We start from the raw sequence: 22,948 nt of genomic DNA, 5'->3' as shown, positions 1-22,948 counted from the left end.
TACATGATGCTTTAGAATGTATAGAATCTTAGACTACACATTTCTAAGCTATACTTTCATACCTACTAAATCTAGATAAACAGGCTATAAAACACAACATGCAAATGGGATGCTCAATTCTAGTCTAGAAAGTTAAATATACAGTTGACTAATGTGCCATGAAGAGTAGTGCAACCCTTGTCCAATTAACTCATCCCAAAAAAGATTTAGGGAACTCATACCAGACGTCAGCATTCATCTTAATTTATTGAATCCACTCACTTCAACAGAACAGTCAAAATCCCAACAGCATTGCTCTAATATATAAAAACACCTAAAATATTATGGTCCTTTTTAAAAATGGAGATAAACTCCTGACCTGAATAAGAACGACTGATACACTGGAGGATTTAGAGGCATGGTTTAGTATTAACATTTAAAAATTTTAAGAAAACTAAAACAATTTTGAATTAAAACTGAATGTTTTGTTGTACATATTGTGGAATCTGTCCTTCGAGGGGGAATTAGACTACAGTGGAATTATTCCTTCAAGAGGGAGTTTGGTCTAAAGACGGTTGGTGGTGGCGTTTGTACAGCGTCAGTGCAGATGTGCGTGTGTGTCAGCCTCTTCCTCATGACCTCAGAGTGTTGACCTTCTCCTCCAGTTTGGCTTCGTTGGACCCAGAGAAATCATCCACCTGGGAACGACACCACAAGGAATTCTAATATCACTTTCATCGTACTACAATAATGTTCAAGAACATAGGCTAGTACAGCGCTACAGCCAACTGTTATACTAAATATAATAGAGTCTGTGGTCCGAGAGGAAAATCAACTAAAGCGACCATCAGTTAAGTGTCACTCCTTTTATTATTATTCATAAAAAGGAAAAGATTCATTACAAGAAAATACCCACCTTTTTCTCATTCTTGTAGAAATGGAACGTCGGCATGCATTTGATGTCACAGTGTTTGGCCACATCCTATAGAAGGAGAGGCAGAGTGAAGGGTGATTAAAACGTACACCAAACAAGCAATATATCATGACAGATCAACCAATAGAGGCCAAGTCTTTGATCGCTGCATCCTCTGAAGATGGAGGGTCAGTTCATGGCTTGAGCGGAGAGAGATGGACAGAGGATGGTAGATGACGGTGACAGAGTCTTCTGATGATCTTGTAGAGGGCAAGTCTGGGAACCAGCCTGACTCTTATAGCCACTGGACTTCTCTTCCACTCTGTGTAGCAGACACTTGATGCTTCAGCAGGTCTGGGAACCAGCCTGACTCTTATAGCCACTGGACTTCTCTTCCACTCTGTGTAGCAGACACTTGATGCTTCATCAGGTCTGGGAACCAGAAAGATCACCACTCACAGTTCAGAATAGTAGCCAGTCGTCCTCACTACGTGCCCTCTGCCTCAGCATTCCTCTACTGTATCTCCCATTCCTCTCAAATCCCTGTTGTATGATTTATGTCTATTAGAAACCATGCTAAAAAGGTACAGTAGTAGTATAAATAAACAGGCTCCCTCTATAAAAAGCACATTGATGTGGTTGAGTATCACCCAGTAAGGAAGGCCTTAGGACAAACCTGTCCTGCCTGACTGGGCAAATCGCCTCAAGCCTTCTGTAATAATATACAATGGAAAAGCAGAAGAGCAGGTCTTGGAACCCCCCCCCCCCCCCCCCCCTCTGTGTACACCCGGCCACACAGTAGTCTACATGACTGCATACTATATGACCCAACACAGACAGCTGAGATAATAACTGACTGATGGGTTCAACCCAGTGTCTGGACTGTACAAAAACACCCAACGCCAAGCCACTTCCCGTCGCCACAGCAACCCCAGCTCAATGCAACAAAGTCACACAATTGGATAGTAACCTTTCACCTGAAAACTGCCGGCCAGCCAGACAGCCAGCTCTTCTACTGACCCCACTTTCCTAACCAAAGTATTCTCTCGAGTCTTGTACTTCAAGAGATAGCCTCGTGGTGTTTCCCAATAGATCTATATACATGAGGTCTAGTCAATGTTAGGCAAGAAATCCATCTTTACAAAGAGTTATTTGTATTCAAATACACCAACTGGGCTGTTTGTACTAATTCACAGACAATCTGATAACGTCCCATTTCATCACTTCAACGTTCAGTACATAATGCCCAAGCACTTTCAACAAGAACAATTAACAGTTGTTCAATGTTTGTGGAACACACACACACACACACACAACTGACTCACCGCTGCCTCGTCCACGTCCACCTTGAGGAAAACCACATTCTTGTTCTCTGGTTTTTCCGACAGCCCCTGTAGAGGAGCAGAGAGCACAGGTTAAAGGTCAAGGGTCAGCAAGACAGCCCCAATGGGAAAACAGGCCTAGCAGTGTACTGCTGGCTAAACTAGGATTCCAAAAATCTATTAGCTTCCCCAAAATCTCCAGGTTTTCCAGAAATCCTGGTTCGAAGATTCCCGGAACCGGAGGGGAGGGGGGAATCCAGAATCCTACACCAGGAGGATTCTGGAAAACTTGGGAATTTTGTAACCATTAACTCAACCAGATGAGTCAGACACAGCAGCTCATGTATCCACCTGTCTATTATTGACCCAGTACTGTCCGTCTAGATAGAGACATACCATACAAGGGGTATTGATGGAGGACACACACCATAGGTTGATTCACATCTCCACTTGAATGCTACGTAATGCGAGTACTGACCCAGTTTTTCGTTTTAAATAGTTTACGGCAAGGCCCTACTTAACAACCCTGCTCTGCCTCAGTGGGCTTATGACTGATCATCTCAGAATTGTTCATTAGCATTTTGTTTACAGTCTATATTAAGGGCTCTTCACTTGATAATCGCAATGTCCCAAGTCCTAGGAGGCTTCCTCGACGGTTGCCAAGACGACATGGCCACCACAACACAGGCTACATCCTAAATGGCATCCTATTCCCTATATACGGCACTACTTTTGACCAGAGTCCTATACTATGTAGGGAATAGGGTTTATACACTGTTTTTTTTCTTCCATAATATCTCTGGCTCAGACCAACCAACCCCTTCAGACTCCCCCTACTTGGCATGAGGCCTCTCACAGGAGACCATCTGACAGCTACAGCTAGCAGGGTGCATCTTAACTAGACTAGGCACAACTGGGCCTGTATTCATAAAGCATCTCAGTGGGAGAGCTGATCTAGTAACAGATCCACCCTGTCCTTGTAATCATATTGATTATGATCTAAAAATGGAGAACTGATCCTAGCTCATAAATACGGGCCCTAGAACAAGATCAGAAACGAATCAGAAGAACCTCCCCGCGTGAGTAATGGTACAGCTAAGCTAGAAAAGTTGAGAGTTGGACCACTCACTTTGAAGAAGGGCGCAATGTTCTTGCAGGGGCCGCACCAGGAGGCTGTGAAGTCTACTACCACCAGCTTGTCTCCTGCTTCCTTCAGGGCACTGAAGAAGGTATCCTAAAGAACAGTAGAGAATACTTTATTAATAAACTGTGAGGAAGAGCCTACAGAACACATTGTCCATCCACAATGAGAATGACAAACATAGAATATGTTATTGGCCATCAACAATGTCTGGCATCATAAGAATATAATACTTTATTGGTTGATATGAACATGCTAGTGGTTTATAGGACCTTGTTTAGCGCCAACCTTAACCCGTTTGAGGCAGGAACAGGACTTTGGTAGACTATCACACACACACACACGATGATTGACAGGGGGCACTGTGTTGCAGCCATCATACCTCCAGCTTGGCCCTCCCTCACATTGTAAAACATATTTAGGAAGCTATTGAAATGCATTTATTCATGTCTACATTTGTTTGACACATTTATTATATTATTACACACACCTAAATGCATACTTTCAAATTATACAATCTGAACTAAACATACATTCCTTAAAGTATGTTTTCAGATTACTTATGTTACTGTCCCTACTACAACTTAAATACCTGTCATTTTGTCCTTTAAATACTGTAGAATTGCATTAAATCACATGAGAGTTCCTACCGGGGAGTGCCAACATGGCCGACCAGTGGCTTCAAAACCTCTTAACGGTCAATACATAACCGCCAATCCAGGGTTTATACACATCACTGCCCGGGACTGATTCTATCTGCTCCACATTTAAAACATTGCAACCATGATGATGCAACACAACCCATTAAAGTCCAGGTTATCTGGAATTTACACATTAAATAGCTACATACAACACTAACCGGGACGGTAGCCAGCAAGTTAGAGGTAGTCCAGATAAGCCTGGCCAGTTAGTTGCATATTAGGAATGTTCAGGCGCAACGTTATAAACGCTTCAAAACCCCCAAACTGAGTTGGACGAAAGAGCTATGCACGAAGTAAAAACATGTCTTACCTTATCTTCAATTTCGATAATCATGTTGATGGTGGTTTATTGGCGGTCTGTTACAACACAATACTAAGCTCCTGTGACAGCAAGCGGCTTTCAGTGTGTGAAGTGACGCCGCCGGGTTTATAAAAGCCGCGCATAAGCCCTGCCCCTCGTGGGCGATCCACGAGCCAACTGCTTGACGGGGATGACAATAGAAACATTGTAGCACCTGCTTCAAGCAACGCAAATAATACATTTTCATATTTTATGTGTAGATTAGGCTACTTCTCAAGACTGCAAATGACCTGGGTCATTCAAATACATCGAATACTTGAACATAGTATTTTCTGGAATGAATCAAAAGGGACCACAATTGGTTTGACTATATGAATGCTGCATATTGTGTAGGCAACATGTACAATAGTGTATTCCACAAGTCACGGTGACTTGACAAATTCCTGGTTTACTACAGAACCAGCAGGGGATTGGTTGAGAGAACCGATGAGTCAAGAAGCAGGGTCAAATAGCATTGGAGCTGGGAAAGTAATTACACTGAACATTCAAATCCAATGAGAAAGTAATTTATTCTGTGGATTGATGGACCAACGTGATCTGAATGCATCATATACATTGTAATAGTCCCATCAGATTACCTTATTGGTATGATTCATGCTTTCCTTCCTTCCTCATGGTGGTCCATGGTTATGTACATGACAGGCTCTCACCATGAGGTTTGTCTTATTACAGAAACGAACATCTTGTCACCTGAGCTCTACTGAAATTCTAATCAGTAACTAAAAATAAAGACGTCTCATTCATATCAAACAAAGGGATGTTGTAGACGGCTACGGGGTGATAGACCTTACACTATTGTTTTGGATCCACTCAATGACAGCGTAGGAGCACAGGAGCTTCAAAGCCCTGGCTCACATTCATTAGGGCACACCGTAGTAAATGTTTTCAAATGGAAAAGGAACATTTCTTATTGGACAATTCCAGGTAGTACCTCCCTTTTTTAGACCTTTTTACTACCGTTTGGTGCCTAATGAACAAAGCACTTTCTTCCTGCTTTCAAGGAGATGAGAAGCATTAATTATGAGCAGAGTTATTTTTAGAGCTCTAGTCTGCAATAAGACAGAACCTAGGTCTGTGGTACAGTGTGGCGATGCACATCTTGCCATTACTAAATTACTACTTGGTCGCCTACGAAACACTATCAATTCATTTGAATCTGATTTGTGAGTAAAACATTCAAGTCAGACAACAAAAGCCATAAAAAGACTTTAATACTTCGTACAAAGTAAACATTTGGATTCAAGGACGGACTATGATGTGTATAATAAGGTTGTGCTATGAATGCACTATAGAAAAATGATTCCAGAATGCAATGTCATGGTTATAGTTTGGCGTTCCTATGGGAATGTTCCATGAATTCTAATTCTATGATAGAGTATCCATTGAAGCCATCTAAACTTTAACAATGGCTTTTCCAATATTGTCTCCCTGCAGCATTCCCATAAAGGCAGCAGGCATGTTCTCAAAGCCTTCAGTGACATGCTCACGACACTGCAGTTTCCCCTGTGGATAAAAACATAACATTAACAGGTCTAAAATCTCTGATAGTCAGACATTTCATATTGTAAATATGAATAGCTGGAAATGAGATGAAGGCTTACTAGAATAGCAGGGTGTACAGCTAACAGACATGTACACAATATGTAAAACATGGTGTCCTGAAATTGTTACCCAATACATCATTTTCATGATTCTCAACTTCAGACTGTTTTTATGTACCCTGGGTTCCAGTCTGTTTGTGCTAACATTCCACTCCTTGTATTCCATGTCATAAGCCAAACATGTCAGAGCACAAGGAGTGTAATGTTAGCACAAAACAGGTCTGGATTTCAGGCTAGTTTTTATCCTCAGTACTGTACTTGCCTCCCTCTTCCAGGCCATCAGTCTCCTCAGAGCCTCTTGGTTCTTATGCTCCCACCTGCCCACCAGGAAGCCCTCCATCTTCAGCTGCTTAAAGATCATGGTCAGCTGGGGGTAGGGACCTGTCCGAGAGAGGGAGAGCGAAAGAAGTGAAAGAAAGTGAGAGAAAATGAGAGCGATGAGAGATATTGAGAGTAAGAGAGAGAGAAAGGAAAAGCAAGATGAGGAAAGAGATTATAGAGAGTGTGCCATATAGGCAAAGGAAAACAAAGATCCAATATGCTTCTTAATCCATTTTTATGTAATGAAACCAGAGGAGGCTGGTGGGGGGAGCTATAGGATGACAGGCTCATTGTAATGGCTGGAATGGCATAAATGGAACCGTTCCATTTATTCTATCCCAGACATTACAATGAGACTGTTCGTCTCTAGCTTCCCCCACCAGCCTCCACTGAATGAAACATTCAGCTGGTGACAGCATTCTGAGTGTAATACTGGCTAATGGCGCCCTCTAGTGGAATATTGAAATGAGCACAGTCAGTGCACAATCTCAACACTCACAGCATATAATAAAGGTAACACAAATTAGAGAGTTATGCAATGTAGAGTTGAGTATATTTGAATGGGTTCTTTAAATGTGCATCTCTGTAAGAAAAGAGAGCGAGAGCAGACCTGTTTGTGGAGTGGTGTCATTGTATGTTGAGATGCCCCCGCACAAGGCTATCCTTCCAAACTCCTTCATCTGAGGGATGGCCACACTAGAGAAAGGGCCTCCCACCTATGAAAACGTAAGTTATATCCAGGTAAATATGTTAGGATGAAATACCCATTACAAAACACTGATAGCGTCCGACACTATATATATATCTGTCTAATGATATTAAAACCAGAGTGAAATACTACTTTATAACTAAAAAGTAGCAGCCATATCTAACAATATTACAAGTATCAGAGTGAATTATTATATAACTACTTAATAACACTTTATATAAATACTTTACTAGAACCAAATACTTGATAACTACTATATAACCTACGTTCTCAAAGAAGCAGTGGTATCCGTCAGGTGAGGCAGTCTTCAGGGCCTCCTCCAGAGAGCTGACTGTTTTGTAGTTGAAGGCCTCATCGAAGCCCAGCTCCTTGAGGAAGGCCACCTTGGTGTCAGAAAAGAGAAAAAGAAAATGAATAAGCAAAAAAGTTTAGGAAAAGAAAATGAAAAAATGTAACTTAATAAAGTGCTGCCCCCTCTTTTAATCAAAGGATAAAGACAAAGAAACAGATGATGACCATTGCATTTTTGCCTCCCAGTCTTTCATTCAAATCCCTTTTTCATTCTTACCTTGGCGTCAGACCCGGTGGAGCCCACCACCCTGCAGCCCTTGATCTTAGCGATCTGGCCCACAGCGGAGCCCACGGCCCCAGCTGCAGCGTTCACCAGGAGGGTGTCTCCAGCCTGCAGCCCCAGCACCTCCTCCAGACCGTACAGGGCTGTTAACCTGCAATCAGATTACAAAGGAATAGAATAAAATACAACTTTATAGTCCATTGAATACAGTCATTTGTCTTTCAAAGTTTTTAAATTCTCAAACCCCCAGACAAAGAGTTGTGATTCCATATATTGAAACTGTTTAAAGAGTGATCAAACAGCAGAGACAACACTGGAGACCACATAAGGTCTGTCAGCCTGTAGTCAGAGCACCAGAGGGAGAGCTCTTTAATAAGAAGTTTAACCATAGATGTGTCACCCATGTGGTCCAGTGGGAACACTCCCATCAGAAAGCACACATGTACAACCCCAATGGTCGTGAGGCCAACCCCCGCCTCAACCTTTCTCTCCTCCTTGCCTGTCTCTCCCATATAATTCTTCACCGTCAAAATAAAGCATTTTAGATACTTAAAAACACAAGCAGTAGCATCAGATGGATGTTCATCTGAATTATGACTCATTCAAACGGTTTAGAGTTCAGCGGAACAGGACTGTAAATGGTGACCGGAGACATCTGTGGCCCAAATCTTTGTTTTATCAAACTCAAAGGAAAACATACAGATGTTTTCCTGGCAGACTTGAGGTCAACATTTAATCTGTCATGAAACAGCTGTCCTGCAAATTCTCCAACACTAGCTCCAACATTTAGCTGACAGAATTAACTGTTAGCATTCCTCCTTACCCAGGCCCTTCTTCTGGCCTGAAAACATAAATGTTCCACACTTTGTGGCCAGTGGTGATACATGCCATAGGAACTCTTGTTTTTTTACTATTCTCCCTAGGCAGACGGATTGCCTCCCACATTAACAATGTTCTGACATTCTGTACGAGTGCTGTTGCCCTCGGACCGGGATTTCTGAGACTTTTACCCCAAAATAGAAGCCACTGGCACTCAGGAAGTCCCCCATTCCTTACCCAGGCATGCCGATGGCCCCCAGAGCCAGGGACATGGGGACCTCCTGTGGCCAGTCAGACAGAAGGCGTGTCAGGCCTGTCCCATCAGACACAGTGTGAGTCCTCCAGCCGCATCTACCAACCACATGGCACCCAATTGGGAAGGTTGAGTTGTTGCTCTGGATCACCCTAGAAAACCACACGCCCAAACAAATAAACAAACTGAATTAACTATCAGACAGTTGATCATACTTAGAGTGTTGATAACAAGTCTGTGTCAGAAGACACAGATCCTAAAGTATGCCTAACGAAGAATCTCCCACTGAAAGTGTTTCTAGTCACAGAGAAGGTTTAATCTGGGACTACGTCAACCACCCTCAGTGGTTGCTAAATTGTTTATCTAGAGACTAATTTGAATACATATGAAATGTCAATGGAAGCCTTTGGAAATTCCAGAACAATCTGTACACATTCACAAAGATACTTTAATGACAGTATTCAAGGATATAAACTCAGTAAAATAACTTAAAAAGCCCTGGGGAGAGAGTGAAAGCAGGGGAGAGTCATTTGGTTCTGTGTATTTATCCAGACAGACTCACTCTCAATAACAAACGTTGTCTGTGAAAACACATTGAACCATTCACTTGTGGCAGGAACGGAACCTCAGAACACACTGCCAAGTGCATTCAATTTGTTCTCTTACAACTGCAGTCACGAATGATAATCTACTGCCTCGGAAATGAATAACAGGTGCAGGACCGATTCTCTTGCCGTAAACGGCAGGCATGCATGTCCTCTCATGGTAGATGAAAGGGAGTTAACTTAGTCCTGCATCCCAAATGGCAACCTATTCCCTACATAGTGAACTGCTTTTGACCAGGGCCCACTAGTGCACTATGTAGGTAATAGGGTGCCATTTGGAAGCGGACTTGCTTATTTTTCTTACTTGGCCACTTGAGTTCCGATCATCACTCCCCCCTCTTTCATACGCAGTCGGCTGAACGGTCTGGAAACAACCACAGAGGAACTAATCAGATGAGATGTTTTCTGTACTGAAATATACTGAAGAACTGTGGTTTAGCAAAGTCAAAACTGTTCAGTGAATAACAACATATCCTTTTCCTTACAGATATCACATTACATGAAACATGACCTAAATGGCACATTTTAGGGGAATCCAACCCCGTCCCCTTTTTCTTTGACTTTTCTCCCCTACCTCATGTATGGATCCACACTGAGAAACAGTGCCTCGAGAAGCACCTCTGAAACATACAGAACAACAACGTATGACATCACTCATATCAGCTTCAGTCAGGTGCAGGAATCTTGTACTCAGTGCAGGTACTGGTCCAGATGATCTAAGTCAATGTGATGAGCTCATCCCCACAGGTTTGTTACCTCCATCTTTAGGCTCTGGCAGCTGCTCCAGCTTCAGCTGAAAGTTGCTGTCCTCCGGGAAGCCTTCAAAGTGACGGGCCAGGACCCAGGTCTTGGATTGAACCATGGCTCTTTGCTTTGGACAACTGTGAAATAATATATGATTTACTTACTTGCTTTCAATACAACCAAAGATAACTCCTCGCCAAAGATAACCTTGGAACCGTTTCTACTTGTGCATCCTGAATGTAGCAACATGTCATGCATACTAATAGGCAGCTCTAAACTAGAGCAAACTAAAACTGTAGGTTGAGATATAAAATAAAGCTAGAAATGTAATAGATACATTTAACACCCAGATGCTTATATCATAACAGGATGACGAGAAACTACCGTACTTCAACAAAGGATGCATGTTATTCAAAGATTGTTGATCAGCTGGTAAGCATGGCCACGGCAGTCTGTGCAGTAAAGAGTATTTTGCCAGCAAAAACAAGCATGCATTGATTTGCAGTACTATAGTAGCCTACAGTAGGCTGCTATTTAGAATAGCAAAATTCACATTTATCCCCCAGCACTAGGTTAGCTAGATAAAGGACTTGCAGAACCTAGCCGAGTGCTGTGCATTGTTGCCAAATGAATACCGTGCAAGCCAACTTTATAGGGGTCTGTCGACCACCACCACAACAGATGATGAAACGAGTTAAATATGCATTTCTCTCTATCAATGCGTTTGAATGCCATACCTTGTCCAGCAAAACTCACCTCGAATAACGTATAAACAAATCACACTTCTAGGTCACTGTTCTCCATGCAGAATGAAAGAAATATCAAAACGTACCTAGAAACGTTAAAAAGAGCGTGGGCAGGTAGGCTCGACTACTTTCTCATTGGCTGAAAAAGTTGTTTAGCGGATCCCCATCGCGTGACGTAGAAGGTAATGTTGAGAGGGTGACTGATTTTGGATGAGAGCGCGACTGTCGCTTTGTAGCAATGGTGATAAACGGCACGGGGCTAATTGAAAAAGAAATCAAGAAATATCCTAATGATATTGTTTCTTTAGTTGAACAATTTATGCGTTTAACATTTGATGAGCTACATAGATTACTGACGTGTGTGGTCCAAACATATCAGGCCCCAGAACCTGAACATGGGATTTGAGGTTTCGAGCGACTGAAGTATATATGTGTTATTATTTCGTAGTTTGTGTGGATGAATGTTACATTTCTCTTCCCCGTAGTGTAACTTACTTTTCTTTCGTGAATTGTTTCATCCCCGTCCAGTTGCTGGCGACAATACATTTGTTGCGTGTAGTTCGCAAATAACCCCAAAGAAGATGGATGAGAGAGTCAGTCAGCGCGCATTTCGCTTTAGTAGCCTCCTAATTAACGTGACCTACCGAACGATGGAGATTATTGACTGACTACACGATCATCAGTGCGGAGAAGCTTTCATCCTGACAATTTCTAGGTCCTTTAGATTTCATATTAGAAATTGCTAAAACTGAGAGTTTACCCCTCATTCCAGGAACCATCTTCTCCACAGGAAATTGTCTTGTCTTGAAAGGAACAATTTAATTTGTATTCAATTACTATGATGTTACAGGGGACGTGGGTTTAGATTAAAAATAAAAGGGTCAAAGATTTTTATAACTAAACCAAGATAGACCACAGCCCATCGTTTCAAATGGAAACAAATGAGTCATAGTGGGCAGAACAAGCAAGGAGGTGGGCAGAACCATGCACTAGCTAGCCAGATCCTATTGGCACGTTCTAGCATGAATTGTTGCATATTTCCGTTAGGGGACGTCTACTGTGTGAAGGGCACGTGTGCAACAACTCAGTTAGCGTTTGCACTCCTTTTAAACAATGCAATATTTTTTTTTTACTTTGGCAAATGGTAAAGTCAATGAAACTTAGTCCAATCTGTTTGTAACAGATTCTAGTTTTGGGAACAGAAAACTGTATTGAGATCAAATATTTCATTGATGAGAAAATGTTCCATCTTCGTTCCATCTTCTCCCACACTGCTCTCACTACCATATTTGGTAGTGAGTGGAAACGCCAAGCGTATGCTTCACATTTATACATCCGGTGAAATATCTGTCTCATTGTTCTATCTGTGGTAGGGTGCTGTCGTCATGTTAGACGGCGGTCAGTTCGTGGATGTGCTTGGTCGGTTAGGTTATCCGGGCACCCTATCCCTGAAGGGCTCTGAGATTGATTGGCTGTTTGCCTGCGCTTCGGAAAACCTCCACCTCCTTCGCTTTGTCTGCCACACCCTCAACCAGGGCAACGTCCTCACCCCAGAGGAGGCCCGGGCCTTTAAGGTGACTCCATCAAGCCCATATTTGATCAGGCTGCCCTGGGCGAAGTCCTCAAGACCTGTATGCCTGCGGCTGCAAGTAGCATCTTCCACCCTTCCTCTTCTTTTTCATCCTTGACGGAGGGGGAGGTGAACGTGGAAGATCTAGAGGCGGAGCTAGTAGTGTTGAAAAAGGAGAAGCAGCTGAAACAGTGGCGCCACAAGAAGCTCCAGGTGCTCGCCACCCCCCGGGCTGACGCTGCGCTCCGATTAGCCGCCCAGCAGGATGCGGCCAATGGCAGGCTGAAGGATGCCAACGCGGCGCTGGGGACGGAGAATGTTGGGACAAATGCCGCACTACAGACCTTCACGGACGAGGTGAGGAAACTAGGATCCTACCTCAAAGTAGACCCAGATTCCAAGGAAGGAAAGACCCAGGGAGAGGCTGCTGCCTCGGCCCTCAGTGCCCACCCACTAGGGCCTCCTGTCCTGTTCTCCCAGCTATCTCTGGAGCACTATCTCCACTAGGAGGAGCTGAACACCAAGGCCCTGGCCGCCCTCACCCGGCACCAGTTCTTCCAGGGCATCACCGACATGGTGGAGACCTCCTGCTCAGAACGCTTCCAGTTCCTGGACCTCAGCCTCTGCGGAGATGGAGAGGGGGATGAGATAAAAGAGAAGGATGGAAAAAGAGTGGTGGAGCAGAGGAGTGAGATGGCCAGGCTCCAGTGGGGTCATATTGTGGTCCTGCACCAGTTGTTCAAGGCCAGGGCAGAGGAAGAGAGAGCCAGGGCCGGGCTGGGGTGGATCACTGAGAACCTGCGGTCATTCACCAAGGTAAGGCACCTGTTTTGAAATTCTTTATCGTATAACCTTTTGGAATGCCCTTTTTATTGCAATTATTGGTATCACTATATAACATGTTGGTAAGGGCAGTGGGCATTGGATGGTTCATGAGAGTTGCATATTAACTCTAACTTCTCCCTCTCTCCTCTCACAGGGCACCACCACCAACACCTCCTCTCTCCAGGCGCGTGAGGCCTTGTCCAGGCGTGAGCTGCAGGGCGTGGGGGCTGATCTAGAATCTCTCCTCCAGGGGCCTCTACAGCGGCTCTGAGGCAACGCACCAGGCTGCTCAACTTGCCTGTGGTTAGGGGAGACCTGGACCTGCAGCTGGCCAGACAGGAGTACTATATCTTCAGACAGGAGTACTATACCTTCAGACAGGAGTACTATACCTTCAGACAGGAGTACTATACCTTCAGACAGGAGTATTATACCTTCAGACAGGAGTACTATACCTTCAGACAGGAGTACTATACCTTCAGACAGGAGTATTATACCTTCAGACAGGAGTACTATACCTTCAGACAGGAGTACTATACCTTCAGACGGGAGTACTATACCTTCAGACGGGAGTACTATACCTTCAGACGGGAGTACTATACCTTCAGACGGGAGTATTATACCTTCAGACAGGAGTACTATACCTTCAGACAGGAGTACTATACCTTCAGACAGGAGTACTATACCTTCAGACAGGAGTACTATACCTTCAGACAGGAGTACTATACCTTCAGACAGGAGTACTATACCTTCAGACAGGAGTACTATACCTTCAGACAGGAGTACTATACCTTCAGACCGGAGTATTATACCTTCAGACAGGAGTACTATACCTTCAGACAGGAGTACTATACCTTCAGACTGGAGTATTATACCTTCAGACGGGAGTACTATACCTTCAGACGGGAGTACTATACCTTCAGACGGGAGTACTATACCTTCAGACGGGAGTACTATACCTTCAGACGGGAGTACTATACCTTCAGACGGGAGTACTATACCTTCAGACAGGAGTATTATACCTTCAGACAGGAGTACTATACCTTCAGACAGGAGTACTATACCTTCAGACAGGAGTACTATACCTTCAGACAGGAGTACTATACCTTCAGACAGGAGTATTATACCTTCAGACAGGAGTACTATACCTTCAGACAGGAGCAGGTACAGTTAGTTTGTTTTGTAATGCACAAATGCTCTTTTTGATCATGATGCAGACTAGGGCTGACCCCATTTAGTCGAATGGTCGATTGTTTAGTCGATAGGCTGTTGGTCGACTGAAATGTCTTTAGTCGAGCAGTAGAAAAATATATATATATATAATTCGTGCTGTGGACTGATCGATTGTGGATGCCGTGGGGATGGCACAGTCCATCCCCACGGGAAATTGTATATGGTTATATTATGTAAGAACAATTGTGCAACACAAATATTTTTTAAATATTTTATAACAAATTCGCTTTCTCCAGTGTTGGAAAGTGGTCGCTGTCCGCAGTTCTGAAACACATCAGTGCGCTGTTGAATTGGTGCCTATTCCTAGACCATGTTACTATGTGCATAATAGCAAAGTTAACCAGCATATTGGTGTTGAGAACAATGTTGCGGAGGCAGTGGTGGAGTTAAGAGATGAGAAAACAGCCAATCACCACAGCGGACCACAGCGCCCTCCTCAGGCGAGAGAGGGAACTGTACGTCTACTTCCACCTGGACTCCAGGCTGCTGAACAAAGTGGTGGAGGAATATAAATGCAACATGCAACAATTTCAAGGATTTTACTGAGTTACAGTTCATATAAGGAAATCAGTAAATTTAAATAAATTCATTTGGCACTAATTTATGTATTTGACATGACTAGGAATACAGATATGCATCACAGATACACTATATATAAAGTACAAAAGTATGTGGACACTGACTACCGAGTTCGAAACTGCCTCTGGAAGCAACGTCAGCACAAGAACTGTTCGTCGGAAGCTTTATGAAATGGAAATGAAATTTCCATGGCCGAGCAGCCGCTCACAAGCCTAAGATCACTATGTACAATGCCAAGCATCGGCTGGAGTGGTGTAAAGCTCGCCACCATTGGCCTCTGGAGCAGTGGAAACGTGTTCTCTAGAGTGATGAATCACGCTTCACCATCTGGCAGTCCAACGGACGAATCTGGGTTTGGCTGATGCCAGGAGATCGCTACCTGCCCGAATGCATAGTGCCAACTGTAAAGTTTGGTGGAGGAGGAATAATGGTCTGGGGCTGTTTTTCATGGTTCGGGCTAGGCCTCTTAGTTCCAGTGAAGGGAAATCTTAACATTACAGTATACAATGACATTCTAGAGACGATTCTGTGCTTCCAACTTTGTGGCAACAGTTTGGGGAAGGCCCTTTCCTGTTTCAGCATGACAATGCCCCCGTGCACTAAGCAAGGTCCATACAGAAATGGTTTGTTGAGATCGGTGTGGAAGAACTTGACTGGCCTGCACAGAGCCCTGACCTCAACCCCATCGAACACCTTGAATTGGAACACCGACTGCGAGCCAGGCCTAATCGCCCAACATCAGTGCCCGATCTCACTAATGCTCTTGTGGCTGAATGGAAGCAAGTCCCCGCAGCAATGTTCCAACATCTAGTGGAAAGCCTTCCCAGAATAGTGGATGCTGCAGCAAAGGGGGGACCAACTCCATATTAATGCCCATGATTTTCGAATGAGATGTTTGACGAGGAGGTGTCCACATACTTTTGGTCATGTAATGTACCTTTAAAAAAAAGAGAGAGGGGCGTGAATCAGAAAACCACCATTTGCCTCATGCAGTTTTTCACGTCTCCTTCGTATAGATTGATCAGGCTGTTGATTGTGGCATGTGGAATGTTGTCCCACTCCTCTTCAATGACTGTATAAAGTTGCTGGATATTGGCGGGAACTGGAACACTCTGTCGTACACGTCGATCCAGAGCATCCCAAACGTGCTCAATTGGTGACATGTTTGGTGAGTATGCAGGCCATGGAAGAACTGGGTCATTTTCAGCTCCAAGAAATTGTGTGCAGATCCCTGAGACATGGGGCCATGCATTATCATGCTGAAACACGAGGTGATTGCGGTGGATGAATGGCACGACAATGGGCCTCAGGATCTCATCACGGTATCTCTGTGTATTCAAATTGCCATTGATAAAACGCAATTGCATTCATTGTCCGTAGTTTATGTCCGAGGACCCTGCCCCCTCTACCCCCAGAGAGCGGTACTCCCTGGTCCTCCATGCCCCCTCACAGGAGCCTCCCTGGAGAGAGTGGACTACAACTAGCCCCTAGGACTCCTTGATGCGCCTTGCTGCTCAGAGAGAGATGCATCAGGGTCAGGTCCAGTTAGAGGAAAAACGTTTTGAAACAGAGGTACTACCTGAACGTGTCCAGTAAGAACACAGATGTTCATTTTCTCTGTCGACTGATTGGTTGCCTTTGGTCTTCTCCCACAGCTCACCTGAAGAGACAGCTCACATGCTCCATCCACTCCCCTTGGAGAGTAGAGTATTACTTTATTAATCCCAACTTGGGTAATTGTTTTATCACAGCATGCATCATCAATGACGTACAATGACAGGACACGCAACAATAACCAACACATGATAAAAAGACACAAAGGCACATGCACCAACCATATTATCCCTAAAAGAATAGTCTGATTGAAGTACTGTTTTCTATCCTACTCTGGGGGGAAACAGGCAACAACATTTTCCAATAGAAAGACCTCATAAAACAGTTAATTGATTACACTTATTAAAAAGCCTCGTGGCTGTGGGTAAAAATGACCGTCTAAACCTCTCTGTGGAACATCTGGGCAGGATGAACCTGCTACTGAATCTGCTCCTGTGTGTCAGAGTGCTGTGGAGTGGGTGTGTGTCATCAGAGTGCTGTGGAGTGGGTGTGTGTCATCAGAGTGCTGTGGAGTGGGTGTGTATCATCAGAGTGCTGTGGAGTGGGTGTGTGTCATCAGAGTGCTGTGGGGTGAGTGTGTGTCATCAGAGTGCTGTGGAGTGGGTGTGTGTCATCAGAGTGCTGTGGAGTGGGTGTTTGTCACCAGAGTGCTGTGGAGTGGGTGTGTATCATCAGAGTGCTGTGGAGTGGGTGTGTATCATCAGAGTGCTGTGGAGTGGGTGTGTGTCATCAGAGTGCTGTGGAGTGGGTGTGTGTCATCAGAGTGCTGTGGAGTGGGTGTGTGTCACCAGAGTGCTGTGGAGTGGGTGTGTGTCACCAGAGTGCTGTGGAGTGGGTGTGTGTCATCAGAGTGCTGTGGAGTGGGTGTGTGTCATCAGAGTGCTGTGGAGTGGGTGTGTGTCATCAGAGTGCTGTGGAGTGGGTGTGTGTCAGAGTGCTGTGGAGTGGGTGTGTATCACCAGAGTGCTGTGGAGTGGGTGTGTGTCATCAGAGTGCTGTGGAGTGGGTGTGTGTCATCAGAGTGCTGTGGAGTGGGTGTGTGTCATCAGAGTGCTGTGGAGTGGGTGTGTATCACCAGAGTGCTGTGGAGTGGGTGTGTGTCATCAGAGTGCTGTGGGGTGGGTGTGTATCAGAGTGCTGTGGAGTGGGTGTGTGTCATCAGAGTGCTGTGGAGTGGGTGTGTATCGATCCAGATAGGCCTGTCAGTTCCAGGGTCCTGTCAGACCACCCCTCCCCAGCACAGAGCACCCTAGCCCGCTTAGAGAAAAGCCAGCTAGGGCCTGTGGACCACCATCCTCCAGGGCTAACGTTAGTCTAGCACCAGAGAACCACATAACAAGCCGAACGACTCAAAGTGAAGGCTGGCACTTAGGAAGTGTAGATTTGGGAATGGCAAGGTCCTGAACGTAGCCAAGAGGATACCACCGTAGCCCTGGAAGGCCAGAGGGAGAGCCTGGCTAAAGCCAAGCCCACTGAAATGGTTTCAGCTGGAGGAGGAGATGCTGACCGTCAGGCCCCAACGCTTGTAACTAAATGGCAGTTTTGGACTCTCCTGCTGCCTCCACCTGAAAGAGGCCAACGAGATGGCAGGCTGTGACAGAGACCAGAAAGAGGGCTGATTTCCTTAATCAGAAATAGAGGAGAATGACATTGGAGCAAATGATTGGTTACAAAAGGATGGTTTTGGTGCAAGTCATACACTAGAGAGAGATGGTTGGTGGAAAAAAATCTCTTTAGTTTGTGCGAAGTTTCCGAGAACCTCAGCCACAGGGACAGCACAGAGAGCCACGGTGTAGTTGAGTTAGTTGAGCAGCAGGTGGCGCTGCAGGGAGATAGCCCAGTCAGAGGAGTAAGTGACAGCAGGAGGACCAGGGGAGAGTCACAGAGAGACCCCATCAAGAGGAAACTGCTCTTTGGTGACATGACTACTGACAATCAGAGAGGGTAGAGAGATGGAGAGGGCGGAAAGATTGACAGCATGGGAGTGGCGGAGAGCGAAAGAAGAGCAGAGTCGGAAGGAGGGATGAAGAAAAAGAGATTGGAAGAACAGTGGCAGTACCAACCTTCACCATCAGGAGGTGTCCCCCTCACAAGGGCAGATGAGTGATGGAGAGGGCCAGGGGGTTACAGAGAGGGACATGGATGGGCCATTGGTGTCTACTGCACAGAAGAACTGTGGAGGAAGCACAGGTTGGTTCAGGACACACAAACACATTACGCACACAGTGGAAACATGGGTTAGTTCAGGTCACAGTGGAAACATGGGTTAGTTCAGGTCACAGTGGAAACATGGGTTAGTTCAGGTCACAGTGGAAACATGGGTTAGTTCAGTTCACAGTGGAAACATGGGTTAGTTCAGGTCACAGTGGAAACATGGGTTAGTTCAGGTCACAGTGGAAACATGGGTTAGTTCAGGTCACAGTGGAAACATGGGTTAGTTCAGGTCACAGTGGAAACATGGGTTAGTTCAGGTCACAGTGGAAACATGGGTTAGTTCAGGTCACAGTGGAAACATGGGTTAGTTCAGGTCACAGTGGAAATATGGGTTAGTTCAGGTCACAATGGAAACATGGGTTAGTTCAGTTCACAGTGGAAACATGGGTTAGTTCAGGTCACAGTGGAAACATGGGTTAGTTCAGGTCAGAGTGGAAACATGGGTTAGTTCAGTTCACAGTGGAAACATGGGTTAGTTCAGGTCACAGTGGAAACATGGGTTGGTTCAGGTCACAGTGGAAACATGGGTTAGTTCAGGTCACAGTGGAAACATGGGTTAGTTCAGGTCACAGTGGAAACATGGGTTAGTTCAGGTCACATTGGAAACATGGGTTGGTTCAGGTCACAGTGGAAACATGGGTTAGTTCAGGTCACAGTGGAAACATGGGTTAGTTCAGGTCACAGTGGAAACATGGGTTAGTTCAGGTCACAGTGGAAACATGGGTTAGTTCAGGTCACAGTGGAAACATGGGTTAGTTCAGGTCACAGTGGAAACATGGGTTAGTTCAGGTCACAGTGGAAACATGGGTTAGTTCAGGTCACAGTGGAAACATGGGTTAGTTCAGGTCATAGTGGAAACATGGGTTAGTTCAGGTCACAGTGGAAACAAGGGTTAGTTCAGGTCACAGTGGAAACATGGGTTAGTTCAGGTCATAGTGGAAACATGGGTTAGTTCAGGTCACAGTGGAAACATGGGTTAGTTCAGGTCACAATGGAAACATGGGTTAGTTCAGGTCATAGTGGAAACATGGGTTAGTTCAGGTCACAGTGGAAACATGGGTTGGTTCAGGTCACAGTGGAAACATGGGTTGGTTCAGGTCATAGTGGAAACATGGGTTAGTTCAGGTCACAGTGGAAACATGGGTTGGTTCAGGTCACAGTGGAAACATGGGTTGGTTCAGGTCACAGTGGAAACATGGGTTAGTTCAGGTCAGTGGAAACATGGGTTAGTTCAGGTCACAGTGGAAACATGGGTTAGTTCAGGTCACAGAAAGACATGTATGAATTTCAGTACACTATATGTTAGAGATCAGTGGAGGCTGGTGGGAGGAGCTATAGGAGGACGTGCTCATTGTAATGGCAGGAATGGAATAAATGGAATGGAGTCAAACATGGTTTGATACCGTTCCATTTATTCCATTCCAGCCATCACAATGAGCCTGTCCTCCTATAGCTCCTCCCACCAGCCTCCACTGTTAGAGATGGATGTTAGGGATTTTATGGGATTTTATATCCTGGACAAATTGGCACTTCTGTAATGTGCCACTAGATGGATTTACAGGACTTTCAGTATTGTTCATAGATGCTAATTTAATAAGGCTGGTTTATCATTTTTCCCTCTAATGGTTAATGTTGGGAGTTGGTGAACGGGAAGCTGATCCTGAAGCTGTTGACCAGTAATCTATAGGGCCCAGAGATTTCCCCCAACCACAAGGCCTGACTAGGAAAAACTCAGGGCCCCAGGCAGATCATATATATCACAGTGCTGATGAAATACAGTTTGCGTCCCAAATAGCGCCCTATTCCCTATATAGTGTGTTACTTTTGACTAGGCCCTGGTCAAAAGTAGTGCACTATATAGGGAATAGAGTGCCATTTTGTACTAAATCAAAAAAGTGTGAATCAGGATACAGTGATTATAACTGACTCTGAACATGCTGACAGAGAATCAGTAAGGAAGTGTTTATGTGTGTGTCAGTGAACAGCTGAGTCAGGAACAGTAATGTATAGACAGGACATCAGACCTCAGCTATGTTTCAGTGAGTTTGATGACCTCACTCAGTATGCAGACACAGGGTCTTGCTTAAACACAAACACGCACACACGCACACAGACACACAGAGACACACACACACACACACACACACACACACACACACACACACACACACACACACACACACACACACACACACACACACACACACACACACACACACACACACACACACACACACAAAGAGACACACATACATACAATGTTAAGCAGAGAGAAAGCTTATTTATTTTGTCTTCTTCTAGAACCCTCAGATGCAGGTCATTCCATTCCGAGGCCTTCCCAGGAGAGTGTGAGAGCGTTCAGAGCCCCCCCCCCCCCTCTCTACAGGGGTAGAACCCCCTGGGGCAGTCCCCCCTGGCTACTAAGCACCACAACACCACTCGGGGGTTTTACAGCCAGAGGATTGCATATTGGTTCATTTGCAATCCGTAATTCAAACAACAACAGAATGGCCTCCCAGACGCCAGTTGTTTTGGTAAACACCTGAGTGATGGTGCTCGGGGAAATGTACGATTTTAATAGTTGTGTTATGGTTGGTATCTCGCTCCCATGCAGGAAACCACTGAAACCACAACCCCCTGTCCCTCTCCCTGAAACCCTTTGAGATACATTGTAAATGGCACCCTATTCCCTACATAGTGCACTACTTTTGACCAGAGCCCTGTGGATCCTGGTCTAAAGTAGTGTACTAGGGGACCATTTGGAACACATCCTTGAGAGTGAGTGAAACAGAGAGAATTCCCCCACTGCTCATCCCCCTTCATTTCCATGGAAATGGAAGACTTCAGCAGTATTGCACCACGGCACACCACAGCGTAGAGAAGTGATGGCTCCCTGTTGGGTGTTAAACTAAAAGGCCTGATGATAGTTTAACCCTCTAGTCTTTCCACTGGGTGTGCGTTTGTGGGTGTCAGACCTGGGTTATTTTAATTGGATGTTTCAACTACTTTCCAATTCATTTCAAAACAAGTATTCAGATAGCCTTTATTTGAAAAAACAAGTAGTTAATTGTTGAAATACCCGTGGAAAGTACACCCATGCATTTAACCCATGTATTTGAAAATAGCATGTGTAATACATATTTGAAATTACTTTCAAATACAATTTGGTTGGCTATTTGATTTTTTTTACAATTAACAATTCAAATACTCAAATAAAAGTACTTGTTTTGGACTGTGTATTTGAGAAAACACAGAAAAAAGTTTTGAAATCACAACTAGGTCTACTCAAATGTGTGCATGCAGTGTCTGAGAGAGAGAGTGCTGGGCAGATCATGCAGTGTTTTAGAGAGAGGGGGTGCTGGGCAGACCATGCAGTGTTTTAGAGAGAGCGAGGGCTGGGCAGACCATGCAGTGTTTTAGAGAGAGAGAGAGCTGGGCAGAACATGCAGTGTTTTAGAGAGAGGGAGTTCTGGGCAGACCATGCAGTGTTTTAGAGAGAGGGAGTGCTGGGCAGACCATGCAGTGTTTTAGAGAGAGGGAGTGCTGGGCAGACCATGCAGTGTTTTAGAGAGAGGGAGTGCTGGGCAGACCATGCAGTGTTTTAGAGAGAGGGAGAGCTGGGCAGACCATGCAGTGTTTTAGAGAGTGGGAGTTCTGGGTAGACCATGCAGTGTTTTAGAGAGAGGGAGTTCTGGGTAGACCATGCAGTGTTTTAGAGAGAGGGAGTGCTGGGCAGACCATGCAGTGTTTTAGAGAGAGAGAGAGCTGGGCAGATCATGCAGTGTTTTAGAGAGAGAGAGAGAGCTGGGCAGACCATGCATTGTTTTAGAGAGAGGTAGTGCTGGGCAGACCATGCAGTGTTTTAGAGAGAGGGAGTGCTGGGCAGACCATGCAGTGTTTTAGAGAGAGGGAGTGCTAGGCAGACCATGCAGTGTTTTAGAGAGAGGGAGAGCTGGGCAGACCATGCAGTGTTTTAGAGAGAGGGAGTGCTAGGCAGATCATGCAGTGTTTTAAAGAGAGGGAGAGCTGGGCAGACCATGCAGTGTTTTAGAGAGAGGGAGTTCTGGGTAGACCATGCAGTGTTTTAGAGAGAGGGAGTTCTGGGTAGACCATGCAGTGTTTTA

The 22,948-nt window shown here is 44.9% G+C and overlaps 2 protein-coding genes and 1 pseudogene across 2 annotated transcripts; 1 reads left to right on the top strand and 2 right to left on the bottom strand.

Annotated features, from left to right (window-relative positions):
• Nucleotides 1-227: 227 nt before the first annotated feature.
• Nucleotides 228-4,474, bottom strand: LOC120030673 (thioredoxin-like). The gene is made up of 5 exons (XM_038976114.1): nucleotides 4,367-4,474; nucleotides 3,344-3,448; nucleotides 2,218-2,283; nucleotides 896-961; nucleotides 228-677 (listed from the first exon to the last, which is right to left on the bottom strand). The coding sequence occupies exons 1-5, from the start codon at nucleotides 4,388-4,390 to the stop codon at nucleotides 612-614; spliced, it is 327 nt and encodes a 108-aa protein (XP_038832042.1). The 5' UTR covers nucleotides 4,391-4,474; the 3' UTR covers nucleotides 228-611.
• Nucleotides 4,475-5,660: 1,186 nt separating this feature from the next.
• Nucleotides 5,661-10,845, bottom strand: LOC120030630 (prostaglandin reductase 1-like). The gene is made up of 10 exons (XM_038976060.1): nucleotides 10,800-10,845; nucleotides 10,056-10,180; nucleotides 9,874-9,919; nucleotides 9,604-9,663; nucleotides 8,679-8,846; nucleotides 7,617-7,773; nucleotides 7,315-7,431; nucleotides 6,950-7,055; nucleotides 6,281-6,399; nucleotides 5,661-5,920 (listed from the first exon to the last, which is right to left on the bottom strand). The coding sequence occupies exons 2-10, from the start codon at nucleotides 10,159-10,161 to the stop codon at nucleotides 5,810-5,812; spliced, it is 990 nt and encodes a 329-aa protein (XP_038831988.1). The 5' UTR covers nucleotides 10,162-10,180; nucleotides 10,800-10,845; the 3' UTR covers nucleotides 5,661-5,809.
• A 1,329-nt stretch (nucleotides 10,846-12,174) lies between these two features.
• The window catches only part of LOC120030286, a 14,742-nt pseudogene continuing 3,968 nt past the window's right edge, over nucleotides 12,175-22,948 (top strand).

Source organism: Salvelinus namaycush, chromosome 36 (genome assembly GCF_016432855.1).
Source record: "Salvelinus namaycush isolate Seneca chromosome 36, SaNama_1.0, whole genome shotgun sequence".
Classification (NCBI taxonomy): Eukaryota; Metazoa; Chordata; class Actinopteri; order Salmoniformes; family Salmonidae; genus Salvelinus; species Salvelinus namaycush.
Note: the sequence above shows the minus strand (reverse complement) of the source record. Positions and strands in the feature narration are given on the sequence as shown.